The 18,453-nt window shown below is 28.1% G+C and overlaps 1 protein-coding gene across 1 annotated transcript; it reads left to right on the top strand.

The window, feature by feature from the left end:
* Positions 1 to 528: 528 nt before the first annotated feature.
* On the top strand, positions 529 to 18,437 carry LOC111633375 (neprilysin-2-like). The gene is made up of 33 exons (XM_023377930.1): positions 529 to 567; positions 3,653 to 3,889; positions 6,130 to 6,263; positions 8,485 to 8,574; positions 8,669 to 8,830; positions 8,900 to 8,983; positions 9,054 to 9,390; positions 9,481 to 9,545; positions 9,616 to 9,667; positions 9,794 to 9,861; positions 9,936 to 10,066; positions 11,085 to 11,144; positions 11,657 to 11,781; positions 11,844 to 12,066; positions 12,575 to 12,673; positions 12,781 to 12,858; positions 12,941 to 13,044; positions 13,135 to 13,199; positions 13,270 to 13,321; positions 13,448 to 13,515; positions 13,590 to 13,720; positions 13,796 to 13,861; positions 13,939 to 14,034; positions 14,620 to 14,703; positions 15,243 to 15,346; positions 15,437 to 15,501; positions 15,572 to 15,623; positions 15,750 to 15,817; positions 15,892 to 16,022; positions 16,098 to 16,163; positions 16,241 to 16,336; positions 16,922 to 16,998; positions 17,978 to 18,437. Exons 2-33 carry the CDS (start codon positions 3,825 to 3,827, stop codon positions 18,075 to 18,077), a joined length of 3,198 nt encoding a protein of 1,065 aa, XP_023233698.1. The 5' UTR covers positions 529 to 567; positions 3,653 to 3,824; the 3' UTR covers positions 18,078 to 18,437.
* Positions 18,438 to 18,453: the final 16 nt, after the last annotated feature.

The following is an 18,453-nucleotide window of genomic DNA, read 5'->3' as shown; positions in this document are numbered from 1 at the left end:
ATTTTTAAATGTCTTTACTGGGGATTTTAGCATTAATGGGATGAGGCAACTAGACACACGGATGAGACTTTTTACGGGAAACTAGTCCGTATTTAGGTGTTAGACACGCGAAGAAAACAAGGAAAACTTCACGTGCCATTATGGGAAAGTGGTTCCTATTTGTTTGTTAGACACGCGAAGACAACCCGATTGATCCCCGACCAACTAGTTCGGTGTTTTATCCAGTTTTATGTTATTGTTAGGAAGAAGAAAACGTTGTTTTTACTAATAATTGCTCTACATTTTATACATTGCAAACACGTTATTAATTAATCTAAGAGATGAGCAATTCAACAATTCTACTTTCTACAATTTGCCTAACATAACGTGTCTTCGCTTACTTTAAAAGAAAGAATATTAACTAAATAAATAAATTTATTTATTTATATTTCCTGTTATCCTGATATTGTAATTAGAAATTTTTCAGAAGCAACATAAGAACCTTTGCATTATTTATAAATCGTTGGGAATCCTTTTAAATGCAATCGAATACAAACGTCATAACTTATATTAAAAGAATTCTTTTCTGTAAGTTATTTATTTATTTATTATTCAGTTAATTTAAACGTTGCAAATAATATAAAAACGGTCCTATCTTCGTGCAATTTCCTGTGTAATTTTAAAACATTTGTATAGAATTATCACGAATATTTTTATGTGTATTTATACTTTAATTCGTTTCTGTATTTCTGAATTATATATATATTGTATAAGGTTGGTCGCTTCTTGCAAACAGGAGGAGAGAGAAACCTTACAGGCTGTATAGCCTATATAGAAATTTAAATTGATAGTTCTTTCGAGCAGAATCGTTAATTTTAACAAAATTTTTATAATTTATCAATGTTAGAAAAGAAGAATTATAAAATAAAATCGACTCTCTGATGCAGAAGATATTTATCTAAATTTTAAAACTCATTCTTTATGGTCACTTGCGATATATGTATGTATCGTACACTTATCCTTTGTATTCTAATGCGGATCACAATACGTTCTTCTCATTCTAAAAATAGTATTGAGACATTGTAATCACTAAAAATAGAAAACATAACCTACATAATCAGATTTACACGTAGGTCTATCATACACAAACACAGTCGAATTAGTTATGTTTTTTTACCCTGTCGAGCCTTGTTTTTTTTTTTTTTAAAATAAGAGTTATAAAGAAGGTTCCTATTTAAATGAGCATTAACCTTTCTTAAAATTAAGTTCAAAGAATTAGTTAACATTAGTTTAACCTTTAAACTAAGCCCCGTACCTGAATATTTAACGGGGATAGTAGCAGTACGGGTAAATTAATAAATGTATTTATCGAATCACTTTTTATTTCCCAACATTACAGACATCATTTTCCTAATTGTACCACTTTCCAACCGTCTCTTAACTGACCCGTGTTTCGAGTGGACAAACCAAGCATGCAGCGATGAGCATTACGTGTGTCACGATTCCCAAGACCTGCTTTTTTTTATTTTCTCTACCAGGTACTACGATTTCTCCTCACTTCCTACATCTAAATCACTCTTGTGGAAAAAAAATCCTCCTCTACAGGCCACTCGAACATCCTCCGACTACTAAAAATATTTTGATAGGCAATCAAGGACACATCTCGATGTATATATACCGCTCGGCGGGAGAATATTTTTTTTTTACTACCTTTTAATTAAAGAAAAAAAAAACTTCTTAAATTTATAATATTAAGAGATTTTATGATTTTAATAAAGTTTTTCTATACTTAAACCCGTTTAAAAAGCGTCGAGTCGACCCGTAAACATCGGTGTGACCCACTCGACTGTCGAACAGTACGTTAGTATATAACGGCATTAGTCGTGTTCTTATTATATAAAGTAATGCACTAAATATATACAAATTATACCATCGGAGGAATTAAAATTTGAAGGTGTAATTAATTTTTGCCGGTGTTTACATCGTCGGATGTTGCGCTGAAAAATAAAGACACGCTCTATCACCCAACTGTTTTTGTGTTTATTTAGAAACGCAACCATTAATTTTGTCATTCACAATTAAGTAAAAAAATCTAATTTCATTTAAGTTCGAATCGTTTAAATTGTGTAAGTTAATCTAAATTAATTTAATATTTAAAAAATTGTATAGATTAATTGTGTTTCCGCATCATTTACTTGTTGTTAAGTATCAGANCAACCATTAATTTTGTCATTCACAATTAAGTAAAAAAATCTAATTTCATTTAAGTTCGAATCGTTTAAATTGTGTAAGTTAATCTAAATTAATTTAATATTTAAAAAATTGTATAGATTAATTGTGTTTCCGCATCATTTACTTGTTGTTAAGTATCAGAATTTTCTTGTCATTTTAATAAAACTAAATATAGATTTTGATGCCATTTACAGTGAATTTTTTTTCTTTATAAAATAAATTTATTTTAATACTTAAAACAACTGGATTTATTTCCTTTCCTTTTTACAATTAATTAGAGAGTGTTCTGGAGATATCTCTGTGACAATAATTTGTGTAATGTGATTCTATTAAGATCATTTTCATTACCAGAAAGGTGTTTTTATTTTTAAATTTAATGAGCTTTTTGGAAAAACTATAAAAAAAGAAATAAATTCTTGGATTAGTGGAACTAAATAAAATACTAAGGAACATCAGAAAAAAAGGAGTAAAAAATATAATATTTTAATGTATTCAAATATAGAGAATTATCCCCTTTTAACTGGAAAAATAATCCATAATATAAATATATATTATATTTAAAGAATTATATAGGAATTTCATACACTAACTAGACAAATATTTAAACCGAATATATTAAATATAATACAAATAAATAATTTAAAAGTGTTTATAGACATTAAAATGTTTAAATATTTAACACTAGAAGATGAAAAATTGTATTTACAACGCATCATTAAACACCGTTTTATATAAACGACGTCCCAAGTATTACTTAACTATTCCTCCGTTTTATGTAAGTATTATAATGTTTTAATACGTAAATTTAAAGCTTAATTTTAAATTTTTAATCTGTAAATAAAAAGAATTAAGTCTGGTAAAAATATTGACAGGTAACCGTATATAACGCGCACTTTTCTATTATGAAACACACGCCGAGTTATGGAAGATTTGAGCGATTAGTCCATATTTATATATAGTTAATAAGGATATTTTTCTCTTATTATAGTTTACGAATGGTGTCGTCGTCGTCATCAATTTACGTCTCCGTTTCTTAAGAGTTTATTTTGTAATATCATGGAGAGGCACCTCTGCTAGACGGCAACGATATTGCAATTATGACAAATGGAACGAGAAAATTAAAGAATTCTATTGTTGAAAAAAATTGCTATTTTGTGAAATATTTAAAAACCGAAATTTTCTAACGCTTATTTACGTTATTTTATTTATTTATATCACGAATAGGCGAAGTGATGAAGTCGTTACGACATATAACCACCCTCCCCCTCCGAGTAACAAACGAAAACACGCAAATCCCCCCCATAAAAAAAAAGAATCACAAATTAAAAATTAGTAAAGCAAACAATTTAATTAAAATTGAGTAATTTTTTTCTATATTAAATATTTAAGATATTTCATTAAAAATTATTATTTTATTGACATTTTTTTTTTAATTTTCCAGTTTCGAAACGTGAAAAAACACAGTTGATTTCTCGCTTAGACACAGCTTGTCGGTCATCTGTGACACCTTGACTTCTTCTTATTGGGAGAAGTGTCGGTCATGTGACATTCTCCATACTTGACGTCGAGATACTCCGCTAGAAACGGCAAACGGCGTTATCTATCTATTCGCGATGCCTGTTGCAGTGACTCAGAGTCAACTTACTCTTACCAGTTCCAGAGAAGCCGAGAGAATAACGTAAGAAAATTTACTTTTCTTTATTAAAAAAAATAAGATTTTTTTATTTTTATTTACCGAGTTCGTTGCACTCTGACGATTTTTCGCTGATTTTTCGTGTATAGTGCGCGCGTTGTTGGGTGATTTTCTGTGTTTTTTTTTTTGACGGATGAGTGAGTTAACTCTACCAGGATCGGTTCGGTTGTAAAGAAAGTTTATGAATGGATTTAACGCTTGTACACTTATCTAGGACATGGATGTCGAGCAGATCCCCTGCCAGAGGTAGTTTGGGTCGTTAAATTAGTGTCTAGTTGACGATTTGGACCCCTTTCGAATGCCTTCTCTGCCAATTAATTTTAATTATTTATTTTTTCTTAAAAAAGTACATATTTATATTGTAGCATTTACAGTATTTCCAAATTTTTTTTATATCTCCATCTGCACTTCCCCCTATTGTTTTGGACTTAGTGTCGGCGCTAAATGGTGCTTTTTTAGTAACTACGTTAAAACGTTCCCTTTTTCAAAATATAATTAGCGATTTTTCGTACCTCATTTCTTTTCAAAAACGTAACGAGAACAGACAATTACCAGACATTATTGTCCTTTCATCAAAATATGGCCTTCGACAAAATGAGTCTCATCTCTCTTTAACATCTGTGCAAAATACAAATAACCACTTTCTTCTATCGGCTGGAAGACAAATCGACAAATCCCATTTGCTTTTTTACGTCCCCTGCAATCAGCCTATGGTATTTGTTGTGGTCGATAGAGTGGGCGGACCAGTTTGTTTCGTACGTTTTTATGCTTGTTACAAAACTTTTTACCTGAACATATAGAAGTTTTCTTACTGGACGACTGCCCGTTACAGAATTTTAATTTATCGAAAAGTTAAAAATACGTCACAGATTTAATTCAAAAATTTCCAAATTAATCTAACAACATTTTTCTTGAAAGATATCATCGAGATTTACGACAATTCAATAATTTCTTGAAAATATAAAAATAGAAAAGAATTGTCGCTGTCTAGATATTTCGTTGTTCTACAGTACAACGAAATATCCAGGGGTCGCCAAAGTGGTCGATATCGATCCCAGGGGTTCATGCAACATCATTGGGGGTCGATGCGGNCGTTTAGTGCGAATATTTTTTTAATATAAAATCTATTATTAAAATTAATTTAATTGCAATTTAAAGATAGGCCAGTGCATTAAAAGTAAAGTATATTAACTTGTCTTAAGATGTTCGAATAGAGAAAGAACGTTATAAAGTTTTTTTTTTTCTTTTAATAATTGTAAATTAGGTATCGAAATTCGTGTTTTTCTAAATCGTTTACATGCGAAAGTTGTGAAATTCGTGCGTTATTTCGAGATTGCGTGACGATAAAAAAAAGTGCTAACAGACAGCGATTCTATTAACTGCCATTGAACTAGGGAATCGCAGCTAGCGATTGACTAATGCTCACAGTTTTATTAAAGATACAGCTTATATCCGCAAAAGGGTTATGACCGAAACGACCTATTTATATCAACTATCGTATACACATGGGTCATCCCATGTTGGCATCTCTGTAAATTGCTCCGTTAAAACAAAGGAGAGAAGGTGAAAACAAAATCGAAGAGGGGGGAAACCTTCTAAAAATACACTTTCACTATCCAAGTAAGGATAATGGACGAGTGAGAGGGAGAGAGAGAGAGAGAGAGAGAGTGAATTTTCTTATAAAAATGTTAAATGGGACGCATAACTGGAAGTGTGTTCAACTATTTGTCATCGAAATCTTGTCAAGCATGACTAAATATCGATGTTTGTCACTATGAGGTCTCCTTTCGGAGAAATAAATAAAATTCAGGAAGCATCCCGACTGATTCGTATTGATAAAAAAAAAAAAAAATAGGAAAAATCGACAGAATTTTAGTTAAAAAAAAAAGAAAACTGAATCATCTTGGTTTTCGTTAAATATTTCTCCTTTAAATAGATTTAAATTAAACCAATTAAAATCCAATTAATCAACTAATTAATTCTTTGTGTTTAAGGAGTAAATTAAAAATGGCGTATCTAAATAAAATTTCATTCTATACAAACAAAGACTATAGAAAAGAGCTCATAAGAAAATAGATAAAAGTCAGCGTATTGTTACTCTTTTATTAAGTAGAAAGTGTTTACACACCGGGTCATTGTTTGATTATTAAAGACTTGATTTAATTAAGGACAAGGCATTGTAGAATTTTCAAGATCGAAAAGTAAATGTTCAATTTCATTATCAGGCATACGAGATGGTGGCAAAGACGAAGTCGATTGGAGCGAATACTTTGTTCTTTGACTGTACTTTCTTTATTTTTGTGTGCTGTTATGGCTGTCTCCGTCGTTCTCATTGGATATCACTTCCACAACGAAGACAGTAAGTTTTATTCTCTTCTTCTATCTCTTAAACTCTATCTATCATTACCATACATCTGTTTATTCGGGACACACTCGAATTTCTCCGGTTTTTTAACCATTAAAAATACAATAAAATATTAAATATGTCTTCTATTATAATATAATCAATGTATAAGTAAATTTTTTAAAAAAATTCGCTTAAATTTATTTATTTATATTTCCTGTTATCCTGATATNTCTACTTGGATCCCTTAACGATTTTATGGGTTATTTTTTATTTAAAATATTAGAAAATTAATTTATATTGATTCGTGTGATTTACTGTAATAAAAATTTATGATTGGCTAAGCTTCATTCACACGGTATTACTTTTTTTTTTTAAATAATAATAACAACACCAGGAAAGTTACCGAATATAAATTAACTGAAGCGTAAAATTTATTCTCTAAATAAGTAAAAAAAAACAATTTATTAATTATTGTTTTAATATTTATATTTTAAAATTAATTACTGTTTTTATTGACCTTAGAGGCGTAATTTATAAGCGCAGTAACTTAACTCTCAATCTCTCTAAGGATTTAAAATGCATTTTAAAAAAAAAATGTAATTTTCTTTTATTTTTGCAAAGATTTATGAAGATAAATCTTTGCAAAAATTATATAATAATTTTTAAATTTTTGCAATTTCAGAAAATACAAATTATATAGAATTTTGAGCCGAGGAAAATTAGTTATTTTTCACATTTTCCTCGAGTGAAGATTAGAGGAAAATTATAATGAATTATATTCGTTCTTACTGACTGAAAGATTACTGCACCCAATAAAAAATAATATTATTAATCAATATTTCACTCGCTTCATTAATAATCTCGGCTATTTTACTTAATTACTGGTTATTAAAATACTGTAATTGTCGGCGTATAAGATGCACCCCCTCATTTTCCTAAGTTATTTTTGGAAAAACAATAATAAAATTATATATATATATATTTTTTTTTTTCGGTTTATCCCTCCCCCGAAAAATACAAAATGGGGTGCGTATTATACTCTGGAAAATATACAGGGGAGGTGCAAAAGTAAGTATATAGTTTTTAAATAATACTAATAATAATAAACTCTGCACCAAACATCTGTGTTTCTCTGATTTACAACTGTGTACTGCTTTTTCATCCCTGTATATAATAATAATAATTACTGTATTATTTTTTAATGTCTTTGAAACACGGGGTGGGTATTATATGCTTAACGGGGTTCTAACTTAACTTAAGAAAAATCAATATTTTATAATAAAAAAATATATAAAAAAAGGCAAAGTTTAACGACTAGAAAACTATCTTTATTGTTTACTTAGTAAAAGTAGGATAGAAAAGTGATATAAATATAAATTTAGATTCTTGTAATGTATGAAAAATAAAACACGGAAGAACAGTAGATTCAATAATGATTTCAGGATAATTTTAAAAAAAGATTTATGGATATCCACGTGTGTTTTTTTTTATATTAAGAATAATCTATTAAAATANTTTGTGTCAATACATACTTTAGAATCTTCATTTAACATATTTAATATCTCAAGTACATTTTCAATTATATAATGTAATTTTTAAATCAAATTTGCAATTATGTAAATGTTATAATATATATATATATATAAAATAAGATTTCATTTATAATAGAAATCTTAATCTCTAATTAATTCCTTTGTTTAACTATCCAGGATATCAGGTAAACAACTTTATTCATAAAGAAAAATTATATTTGAATATCATGGCAAAGAAATTGGGCAATTAATTCCGACCCACACTGTGCGTCTGACTGGGTGGATCGATGCGATAGATATATTCTGCAATATTATAATAAGCAAGATACTCCGCTTCTTCTGGAGTGGTGTCGGTATGATAATGACCACCCTCTCCATGCTCGCTGAAACAATGCGTGTGTTCCACTCGAAGATCTAAGCCCTTTAAACATAACATTAAAATAAAAATTGGAACAGTGATTTATGAGAAAGACAATGTATAATTTATTTAAAATAAAGTTTTTTTTTATCCTCCGAAAGATTGATACAATAAAGTTTTAATAGTCGAGACGGTGATGAACATGATTGAATTCGAGTTAGGAAACTTCTATCTTAACGAGTCTCCGGTTGTAAAGATAATTAATAAGTTTTCTCTCGTTATAAACATTCTTTTCTTGCGAATAAAATTTAATCTTTGGGGAAAAAATGCCATTTTTTTATAGGTTTTTTAAACGAATATCTCCCCTGGACGTTAAACAAAGATGTTGCTGTATCAAATAAGATTTGTTTAGGTCCTGGCTGTATTAAGGCAGGTAATTCTCTCTCTCTTTTTTTAATATATATATAAAATATATTTAATCAGAATTTTGAAGATTAAAAAAAAAATTGAATAAAATTTATATTTAGCCGCTGTCATTTTAAATAATTTGGATGTAAATGTGGATCCATGCCAAGATTTTTATCAATTTGCGTGCGGAGGTTGGATTCACAGTCATGAGATTCCTGATGATAAAGCATCGCTCTCCGCTTTTTCTCTTCTTCAAGAAGAGATGGATCTTAAATTAAAACGTATGTATTGGTTTAATATATTTAAATATCTTTAAGATTTATAATTACAACGATATTTTATAACGCAAGGTCTGATAGAGCGACCGATTGAAGATAATGATCGTGATTTTATCATCCTTGCTAAGAATATGTATATATCCTGTATGAATACTTGTAAGTATATTTAAAAAGTTCGAAAAAGTCCATTAAATCCGTGAAAAATCCATTAAATATTTCGTTTCAGCGAGAATTGACGAGTTGGGCATTCAACCTCTACACGATATTCTGGAGAAGTTAGGGAAATGGCCAGTTTTGGAAAGGGAAAATTGGACCGATTATGATTTCGACTGGTTGGAAACACTAAGCAGAATGAGGCAGAACGGTTACAGATACGATATTCTAGTCGATATGACAGTTTCTCCCGATCTTCGCAACAGTACACAACATATGATCGACGTTAGTCGCCATTTCAAATTGGAAAAGTTTAATTCTATACTTTTTATACACATTTTTTCACTTCTAGGTCGATCAGCCTGCTCTGGGGATGCCAGACAGAAGTTATTTATTAAAANAAAAGGAGAGTGAGTCTAATTATTATTATTATTATTTTTTTTATATTATAATAAAAGAGTTGAAACATATTTAAAAACATAAATTAACTGTTTTTTCAGTTGGAAGAAACACGCAGCAGCGGCCATTGTTAACGCATTTTACAGTTCTCTAGAGAACAGCATCGGTAAATAAATTATTAAAAATCAATTATAATTTGATCAATTTTTCGTATTTAAACAGTATTTATTTTACAGAATTTCCTGCCGGAATTCTACAGGGAATATTTTTCAGCCGAGAAAGACCCAAGTAAATTATAAAATTTAATGACAACTTTTTTTAAAAAATAAAACCCCAAATTAATAAAGTTTAAAAGCATTTTAATTTAATTATTATTGTAATTGTTTTTTTTCCATGTGTGTGTGTGTATTGTAGTTCTTTAAATTTTGGAGGGATTGGATTTGTGATTGGACACGAAATCACTCACGGGTTCGATGACACAGGTAAAAAAAAAAATGGGGATAGGGAAAAATTGAATTTAGTATTATACAGTTAGTATTTATTTTTATAATTACAGGTAGACAGTTTGATAAAGATGGGAACAATGTCAATTGGTGGAAACCAGAAACTGATGAGAGATTCCGACAAAGAGCTCAATGTATTATAGAACAATATGGAAATTATAGTTTTTCCGAAATAGGACTTAATGTATATGAATTTATACTTTATTACTATTATTATTTATTAAAAATTATATAATAAATAATTGTTATTCAATTATAGATCAACGGAATTAACACTCAAGGAGAAAACATAGCCGATAACGGAGGTATTCTAAAAAAACAATTTTAAAGTTCCCTATTCGTTATACTTAAAACACAATTTAAGTGTGATTTATATATTTTTTCGTGTATCAAATTTTTAATAGCGTTATTTCGAAAAATGCTTGTTTATCGGGGAAAATAAATATTTTAACTATTTTTATTTCCCTTAATTTCTACAGAAAAAAAAATAATAATAACGGTTTATCTATTATTTAATACAGTGAACTAAAATATTATTTTCCTTATTCCAAAGATACTTTTTCCACGTTGTAAACGGGAAAAATTCCACTTTCGACAAGAAAACTTTAAGTTTTAATAATTTATTTATAAGAATGGGCTGTAAATAATGACGTTTTCTTAATCTTGTTAACTACTTTAACGAGCATTTAGATTTTTTTTTTAATGTGAATTTTCAAAGGGAAGATAATTGCAGATCTTAGTATTATCTCGAGATTAAGGTCATTGATCGTTTTATTTTATTGTTCGATGAACTCCTACACGTTTCTACAATGGCCCTACTGTATTAATAACACGATACTTCTGTAAATATACATTTAATTCGGCGAGGAAGTTTTATTGTAAGTAAAGATTCTCTACTTCGGTATAATTTGAGAGGTTCAATTTACAAAGATTAATTGCGATAAATCTGTCAGGTGAATATTTTCTGTAAGATAAAAACATTAAAATATGTATTAATTAATATAAATTTTGATGAAGACTTATAAAAAATACACGAGAGAATTTCTAAATAGATCCTTTCAACTATCCAACTGTATCAAATTGGCATTTATGGGGAAAAAATGAACTTGTTAACGCCCCTATTTCCTCGTTTCTATCTGCCTCATTATGTCGATCAGAATGTCCTTGAGAGCTTTTTTTCTTCTTTTTTTTCTGTATTGTAGAACAACAATACATTTCGAACGTCTGTTTGTCAGTCCGATTCGTTTTCTAGCTATTTACTGGTAGCTTAACAAGGAAACGAGTGTTTAAATATTCGATAGACCGTACCGTTTAAATATGACATGCATAGTTGCAATGAATTTTTGTCCTTTGTTACGTTATATTTTGACGCGAAGGACGTAACGAGTAACAATAACGTCTAGACAAAAGTTAATATGTTCCTTTATGGAGAAGAGTTTGATATAATAACATATTATTTTAAAATTATGTGGTTCAATATTTATTGAATGTCTCATTAAATCCACTGATTGTAAAATATGAGGCGAAAAATAAAGATAGAGATCGAAAGATGGAGTAGATTTTGTATATAAATAGCTTAAATGCGGTTAGGAAAGTAGTAGATTTGCTTGGTTCCGTGAGGATATTTTATAAAATGACGAGGAATTTCCTACAGGAATTGAAGTTCCTTGTTCCGAAGTGGAAAATAATCAAGCTCGTCGGATTAAATTGTAAAGAATTTATATTTTTTTTTTATAGATTTTCTTTTCTCATAAATTATATTTAAATTTTAAAGATTGACTGGTTGAAGTTCTTCAACAATTTGCTATTAACTAACGTTAGCAGATCGGAACCAATCATCGTAATCGTTCCAGATTATATACGAAAAGCATCCGAATATTTCAGCAAAGTGGATCAAAGGTAGGTGTCTTTTTTTCTTCCTATAAAATCAATTTAAATTCTAATAATTGTTAACATTTTAGAATATTAGCCAATTATATGCTTTGGAGAATTATATTCCAATCGTTACCAATGCTAAATCGGCCATGGGGAGAAATATCTCAACACTATTCTTCGGTAATAACGGGTAAAATTCAACACGCTCCAAGATGGGAGCAATGTTTGACTTCTGTCATGGGCTCGTTAGGTTTGGCCATTGCATCTTTATACGTTAAGCATCACTTCCGAGAAGACAGCAAAGCCACAGTAAGTACAATACAGTATTTTTTATATACGAATCTTACATAATTACACAAGCATTACTAGTAATTTTCTAATGATTTAAGTTAAAACTAAGTTAATTTAATTAAAATAAGATAATTATATAGTGTGATTAATTTGTAACTTTCTTAAGTTATGTAACTCTTTTAACACGGTATTGTAATAAGCAGTAAACATAAATCTCGTTTAATCAATGCCATCAAAGTAAATTACAGTTTAATAATAGATGACCTTTCGATCATAAGTAACATTTTTTTTTTAAAGTAAAAGACATCTTCCACGTCTTTTTTTCTTTAAAGATTAGAAAGAATTAATGAGAAATCTAATTTGAATAATGTGTATCATATAATGGAATTATATAACTTTCAAATAGATTTTTTTTTTCTTAGTAGTTAAATTCTATAACGATAAATTTAATTTTAATTAGCTGAATTAATTTAATTTTTTTTTAAAAAAAAACACACTTTTTAAATACAAAAATGAATGCATTTAGGCATTAGAAATGGTTAATTACATCCATAAAGAATTTTTAAAGACGTTAGAGAAGATCGATTGGATGGACGACACTACAAAAATATCGGCTAAAAAAAAGGTAAATAAAATATTTAAAATAATAAATAATGGATTAATATATTTTAAAATAAGATTTTCTAATAACCTAATTAAATTCGGATAACATAAAAATATTATACTTTGCAGGCAGAAGTCATTAAGGCGTACATAGGATATCCAGATGAGATATTAAACGATACTGATCTATCGTCATTCTATAAAGATGTCAGTTTAGATTTTAATATTATAATATATAATTTGCATCCTTTTATAACATAAAATAATCATTTAAAAATTCCTTTTGCAGTTAAATTTATCTGCAGATAGCTATTTTACTAACGTGTTGAACCTGCGAAAATGGACAGTCGATTTTGGTGTTAGTAAATTAAGAGAACCGAATATAAAAGGAGAGTGAGTCTAATTATTATTATTATTATTTTTTTTATATTATAATAAAAGAGTTGAAACATATTTAAAAACATAAATTAACTGTTTTTTCAGTTGGAAGAAACACGCAGCAGCGGCCATTGTTAACGCATTTTACAGTTCTCTAGAGAACAGCATCGGTAAATAAATTATTAAAAATCAATTATAATTTGATCAATTTTTCGTATTTAAACAGTATTTATTTTACAGAATTTCCTGCCGGAATTCTACAGGGAATATTTTTCAGCCGAGAAAGACCCAAGTAAATTATAAAATTTAATGACAACTTTTTTTAAAAAATAAAACCCCAAATTAATAAAGTTTAAAAGCATTTTAATTTAATTATTATTGTAATTGTTTTTTTTCCATGTGTGTGTGTGTATTGTAGTTCTTTAAATTTTGGAGGGATTGGATTTGTGATTGGACACGAAATCACTCACGGGTTCGATGACACAGGTAAAAAAAAAAATGGGGATAGGGAAAAATTGAATTTAGTATTATACAGTTAGTATTTATTTTTATAATTACAGGTAGACAGTTTGATAAAGATGGGAACAATGTCAATTGGTGGAAACCAGAAACTGATGAGAGATTCCGACAAAGAGCTCAATGTATTATAGAACAATATGGAAATTATAGTTTTTCCGAAATAGGACTTAATGTATATGAATTTATACTTTATTACTATTATTATTTATTAAAAATTATATAATAAATAATTGTTATTCAATTATAGATCAACGGAATTAACACTCAAGGAGAAAACATAGCCGATAACGGAGGATTAAAATTAGCATATTGGGTATATAATAATTAATATTAATAAATAAAATCGAATAAAAAATGTATTAAAATAAATTAATTTAATTGGTTTCAAAGGCTTATCAAGCGTGGAAGAAACAAAATGGTTACGATGTGATACTTCCAGGATTGCCTTACACGTCTGATCAATTATTTTGGATAAGTTCGGCTTCTGTTAGTAAAATCTTTTCCTTCATTTTTTTTATTTTAAAATTAAAAAAAAATAATGTTTAATAATATATAAGATTTCAAAAATAAATTCTGTAGCTTAAATAAAAATACATTCGTATAAAACTTTAAATTAAATTGACTTAAAATCGATTTCTGAAAAGGAGTATTAAAGTATTTAAGAAGGTGTATTTTAGGATTTTTATCATAAAAAAAAATACAGATTTTTTAAAAAAATAATAAATTTAATAGAGAATTACATTTAATATACATTTTAATAGAGATAAATTATTTAAATAGAATTTTAAACAATAACCATTATCTGGGGACGTCGAGAGCTTGTATGGATGGAGCCCCATTTTTTTTTTTAACACCCGGAATACTTCTATAAAGAAGTGTAATTAAATAAATAAATAAAAAGCAGTCTTATTGGTAAAAATAATATTAATTTTATAGCGGTAGAAAACACCACCGGTCAGGGAAAAATCCCCAAATTCCTCCTCTCTCGACGGCCCCGATCTTTCTTATCTATTAATTAAACAAATTAAATTAACATATTTTTTATTTTTTTTTTCTTTCCCCTCGAAAAAGGTTTGGTGTGGAAAATATCGCCCGGAAGATTTAAAACTTCGAATTTTGTCTGGTTATCACAGTCCACCAAAATTCAGGTTTTGTATTTAATAATATAGACATAAAAATATATATACATATTTTAATAATTTAAATAAAAAAAATGAATTAGAATATATAAAATATATATACTTTTTTCTACATAAAAAAACTAGTTGTTATGGCCGACATACCACTTTATAATTCATACTGCGGTTAGTATTCGTGGCATCTGTCTGGATGTAGACGTGTAGAGAACACGCATTGCAATTTCTTATTATTTATTTTAAACTTAGAAAACTTAATGAATTTTATTTCCTAGTTTTGAAATAAATTCGAAATTTAAAAGGTGTCAATAGTAAAGCTCTCTAGTCACATCGGGATCGTTTTTCTCCATTAAGTGGCTTTTTTTTTTCGTTGACTCTAGGCTATATTAAATTGCTTGTACTGTAAAGTACACGCACGTGTGCTCTGTTATCTACCTCTATCAAAATATAAATGTCGTAGCTTCTTACCAGCGTAATATATCCTTATATTTTTTTTACATATTTTGGAAATGATATAAATAATTCCAGTAANTAATCATTTAAAAATTCCTTTTGCAGTTAAATTTATCTGCAGATAGCTATTTTACTAACGTGTTGAACCTGCGAAAATGGACAGTCGATTTTGGTGTTAGTAAATTAAGAGAACCGAATATAAAAGGAGAGTGAGTCTAATTATTATTATTATTATTTTTTTTATATTATAATAAAAGAGTTGAAACATATTTAAAAACATAAATTAACTGTTTTTTCAGTTGGAAGAAACACGCAGCAGCGGCCATTGTTAACGCATTTTACAGTTCTCTAGAGAACAGCATCGGTAAATAAATTATTAAAAATCAATTATAATTTGATCAATTTTTCGTATTTAAACAGTATTTATTTTACAGAATTTCCTGCCGGAATTCTACAGGGAATATTTTTCAGCCGAGAAAGACCCAAGTAAATTATAAAATTTAATGACAACTTTTTTTAAAAAATAAAACCCCAAATTAATAAAGTTTAAAAGCATTTTAATTTAATTATTATTGTAATTGTTTTTTTTCCATGTGTGTGTGTGTATTGTAGTTCTTTAAATTTTGGAGGGATTGGATTTGTGATTGGACACGAAATCACTCACGGGTTCGATGACACAGGTAAAAAAAAAAATGGGGATAGGGAAAAATTGAATTTAGTATTATACAGTTAGTATTTATTTTTATAATTACAGGTAGACAGTTTGATAAAGATGGGAACAATGTCAATTGGTGGAAACCAGAAACTGATGAGAGATTCCGACAAAGAGCTCAATGTATTATAGAACAATATGGAAATTATAGTTTTTCCGAAATAGGACTTAATGTATATGAATTTATACTTTATTACTATTATTATTTATTAAAAATTATATAATAAATAATTGTTATTCAATTATAGATCAACGGAATTAACACTCAAGGAGAAAACATAGCCGATAACGGAGGATTAAAATTAGCATATTGGGTATATAATAATTAATATTAATAAATAAAATCGAATAAAAAATGTATTAAAATAAATTAATTTAATTGGTTTCAAAGGCTTATCAAGCGTGGAAGAAACAAAATGGTTACGATGTGATACTTCCAGGATTGCCTTACACGTCTGATCAATTATTTTGGATAAGTTCGGCTTCTGTTAGTAAAATCTTTTCCTTCATTTTTTTTATTTTAAAATTAAAAAAAAATAATGTTTAATAATATATAAGATTTCAAAAATAAATTCTGTAGCTTAAATAAAAATACATTCGTATAAAACTTTAAATTAAATTGACTTAAAATCGATTTCTGAAAAGGAGTATTAAAGTATTTAAGAAGGTGTATTTTAGGATTTTTATCATAAAAAAAAATACAGATTTTTTAAAAAAATAATAAATTTAATAGAGAATTACATTTAATATACATTTTAATAGAGATAAATTATTTAAATAGAATTTTAAACAATAACCATTATCTGGGGACGTCGAGAGCTTGTATGGATGGAGCCCCATTTTTTTTTTTAACACCCGGAATACTTCTATAAAGAAGTGTAATTAAATAAATAAATAAAAAGCAGTCTTATTGGTAAAAATAATATTAATTTTATAGCGGTAGAAAACACCACCGGTCAGGGAAAAATCCCCAAATTCCTCCTCTCTCGACGGCCCCGATCTTTCTTATCTATTAATTAAACAAATTAAATTAACATATTTTTTATTTTTTTTTTCTTTCCCCTCGAAAAAGGTTTGGTGTGGAAAATATCGCCCGGAAGATTTAAAACTTCGAATTTTGTCTGGTTATCACAGTCCACCAAAATTCAGGTTTTGTATTTAATAATATAGACATAAAAATATATATACATATTTTAATAATTTAAATAAAAAAAATGAATTAGAATATATAAAATATATATACTTTTTTCTACATAAAAAAACTAGTTGTTATGGCCGACATACCACTTTATAATTCATACTGCGGTTAGTATTCGTGGCATCTGTCTGGATGTAGACGTGTAGAGAACACGCATTGCAATTTCTTATTATTTATTTTAAACTTAGAAAACTTAATGAATTTTATTTCCTAGTTTTGAAATAAATTCGAAATTTAAAAGGTGTCAATAGTAAAGCTCTCTAGTCACATCGGGATCGTTTTTCTCCATTAAGTGGCTTTTTTTTTTCGTTGACTCTAGGCTATATTAAATTGCTTGTACTGTAAAGTACACGCACGTGTGCTCTGTTATCTACCTCTATCAAAATATAAATGTCGTAGCTTCTTACCAGCGTAATATATCCTTATATTTTTTTTACATATTTTGGAAATGATATAAATAATTCCAGTAAAAAAATAAATTATTTACTTACATAATTTATGTACGTTACCATATTAAAAATTCTTATTTATTTACGTTATACAGTCGAACTTTAATCGATTCAATTTAAAGAAATCTTTAAGGAAAATGTTTAATACGAAAATATTATAAATAATAATTACTAATTCTTAATTTAAAAAACTAGGAATGTAAAATTATTTAGAAGGTAATCAGTGGATAACACAACTAAAACACTAGTCGTGGGTTCGAACCTCTCAATAGGCTGTTTACTCTTTTCTGATTTTCTTCACGTTAGTAACATCTAAATAAGGGGCGAGTTTACCATAAAAAGTCTTCCTCGTCGCTCACTATACAAAGAAATAATTTAAAATTTTTAAAGATAATTTGTAATTTTTAATTCTAATTAAATTTATATTAAATTAGACTTACTTTTAATACGAAACTTTTAATTATACTTTGTAATATTCTAGGGTAATTGGAACGTTATCAAACATGCCCGAATTTTCGAAAGATTTCTCCTGTCCTCAATCGTCGCAGATGAATCCAGAAAAGAAATGTTCGGTTTGGTGATCCGTCGCATAAATTTAATTTTTTTTTTTTTTTAATTTTATGTGGAAGGATCGCCATTGAACGATGCCAGTCCGTGTATTTGTTTAGGTCAGCTGACTTTTTGGTTAGTGATGACGTAAAGGAACGTCTAGATCGTGCATCAATTTTGCCAGTTCCTGTCGAATTTTACGAACAGTCGATCTCAAAAAAAGGAATAAATCAGCATTCTTCTGTGATAAGTCTATTTGCACTCCAATACCTTAACAATGGAATAAGAAAACAAACATTTTTAAACAAGAAAGACTCGACCAAAGACTAAATTACAATTATTTATGTTTTAAATAATAATAATAATAATAATAATAATTGTATTATTTCTTATAAAAGAAAACGAATT

The sequence above is a fragment of the Centruroides sculpturatus genome, unplaced genomic scaffold (assembly GCF_000671375.1).
Source record: "Centruroides sculpturatus isolate CEXI.00-Female unplaced genomic scaffold, Cexi_2.0 scaffold677, whole genome shotgun sequence".
NCBI classification, from domain to species: Eukaryota; Metazoa; Arthropoda; class Arachnida; order Scorpiones; family Buthidae; genus Centruroides; species Centruroides sculpturatus.
Note: the sequence above shows the minus strand (reverse complement) of the source record. Positions and strands in the feature narration are given on the sequence as shown.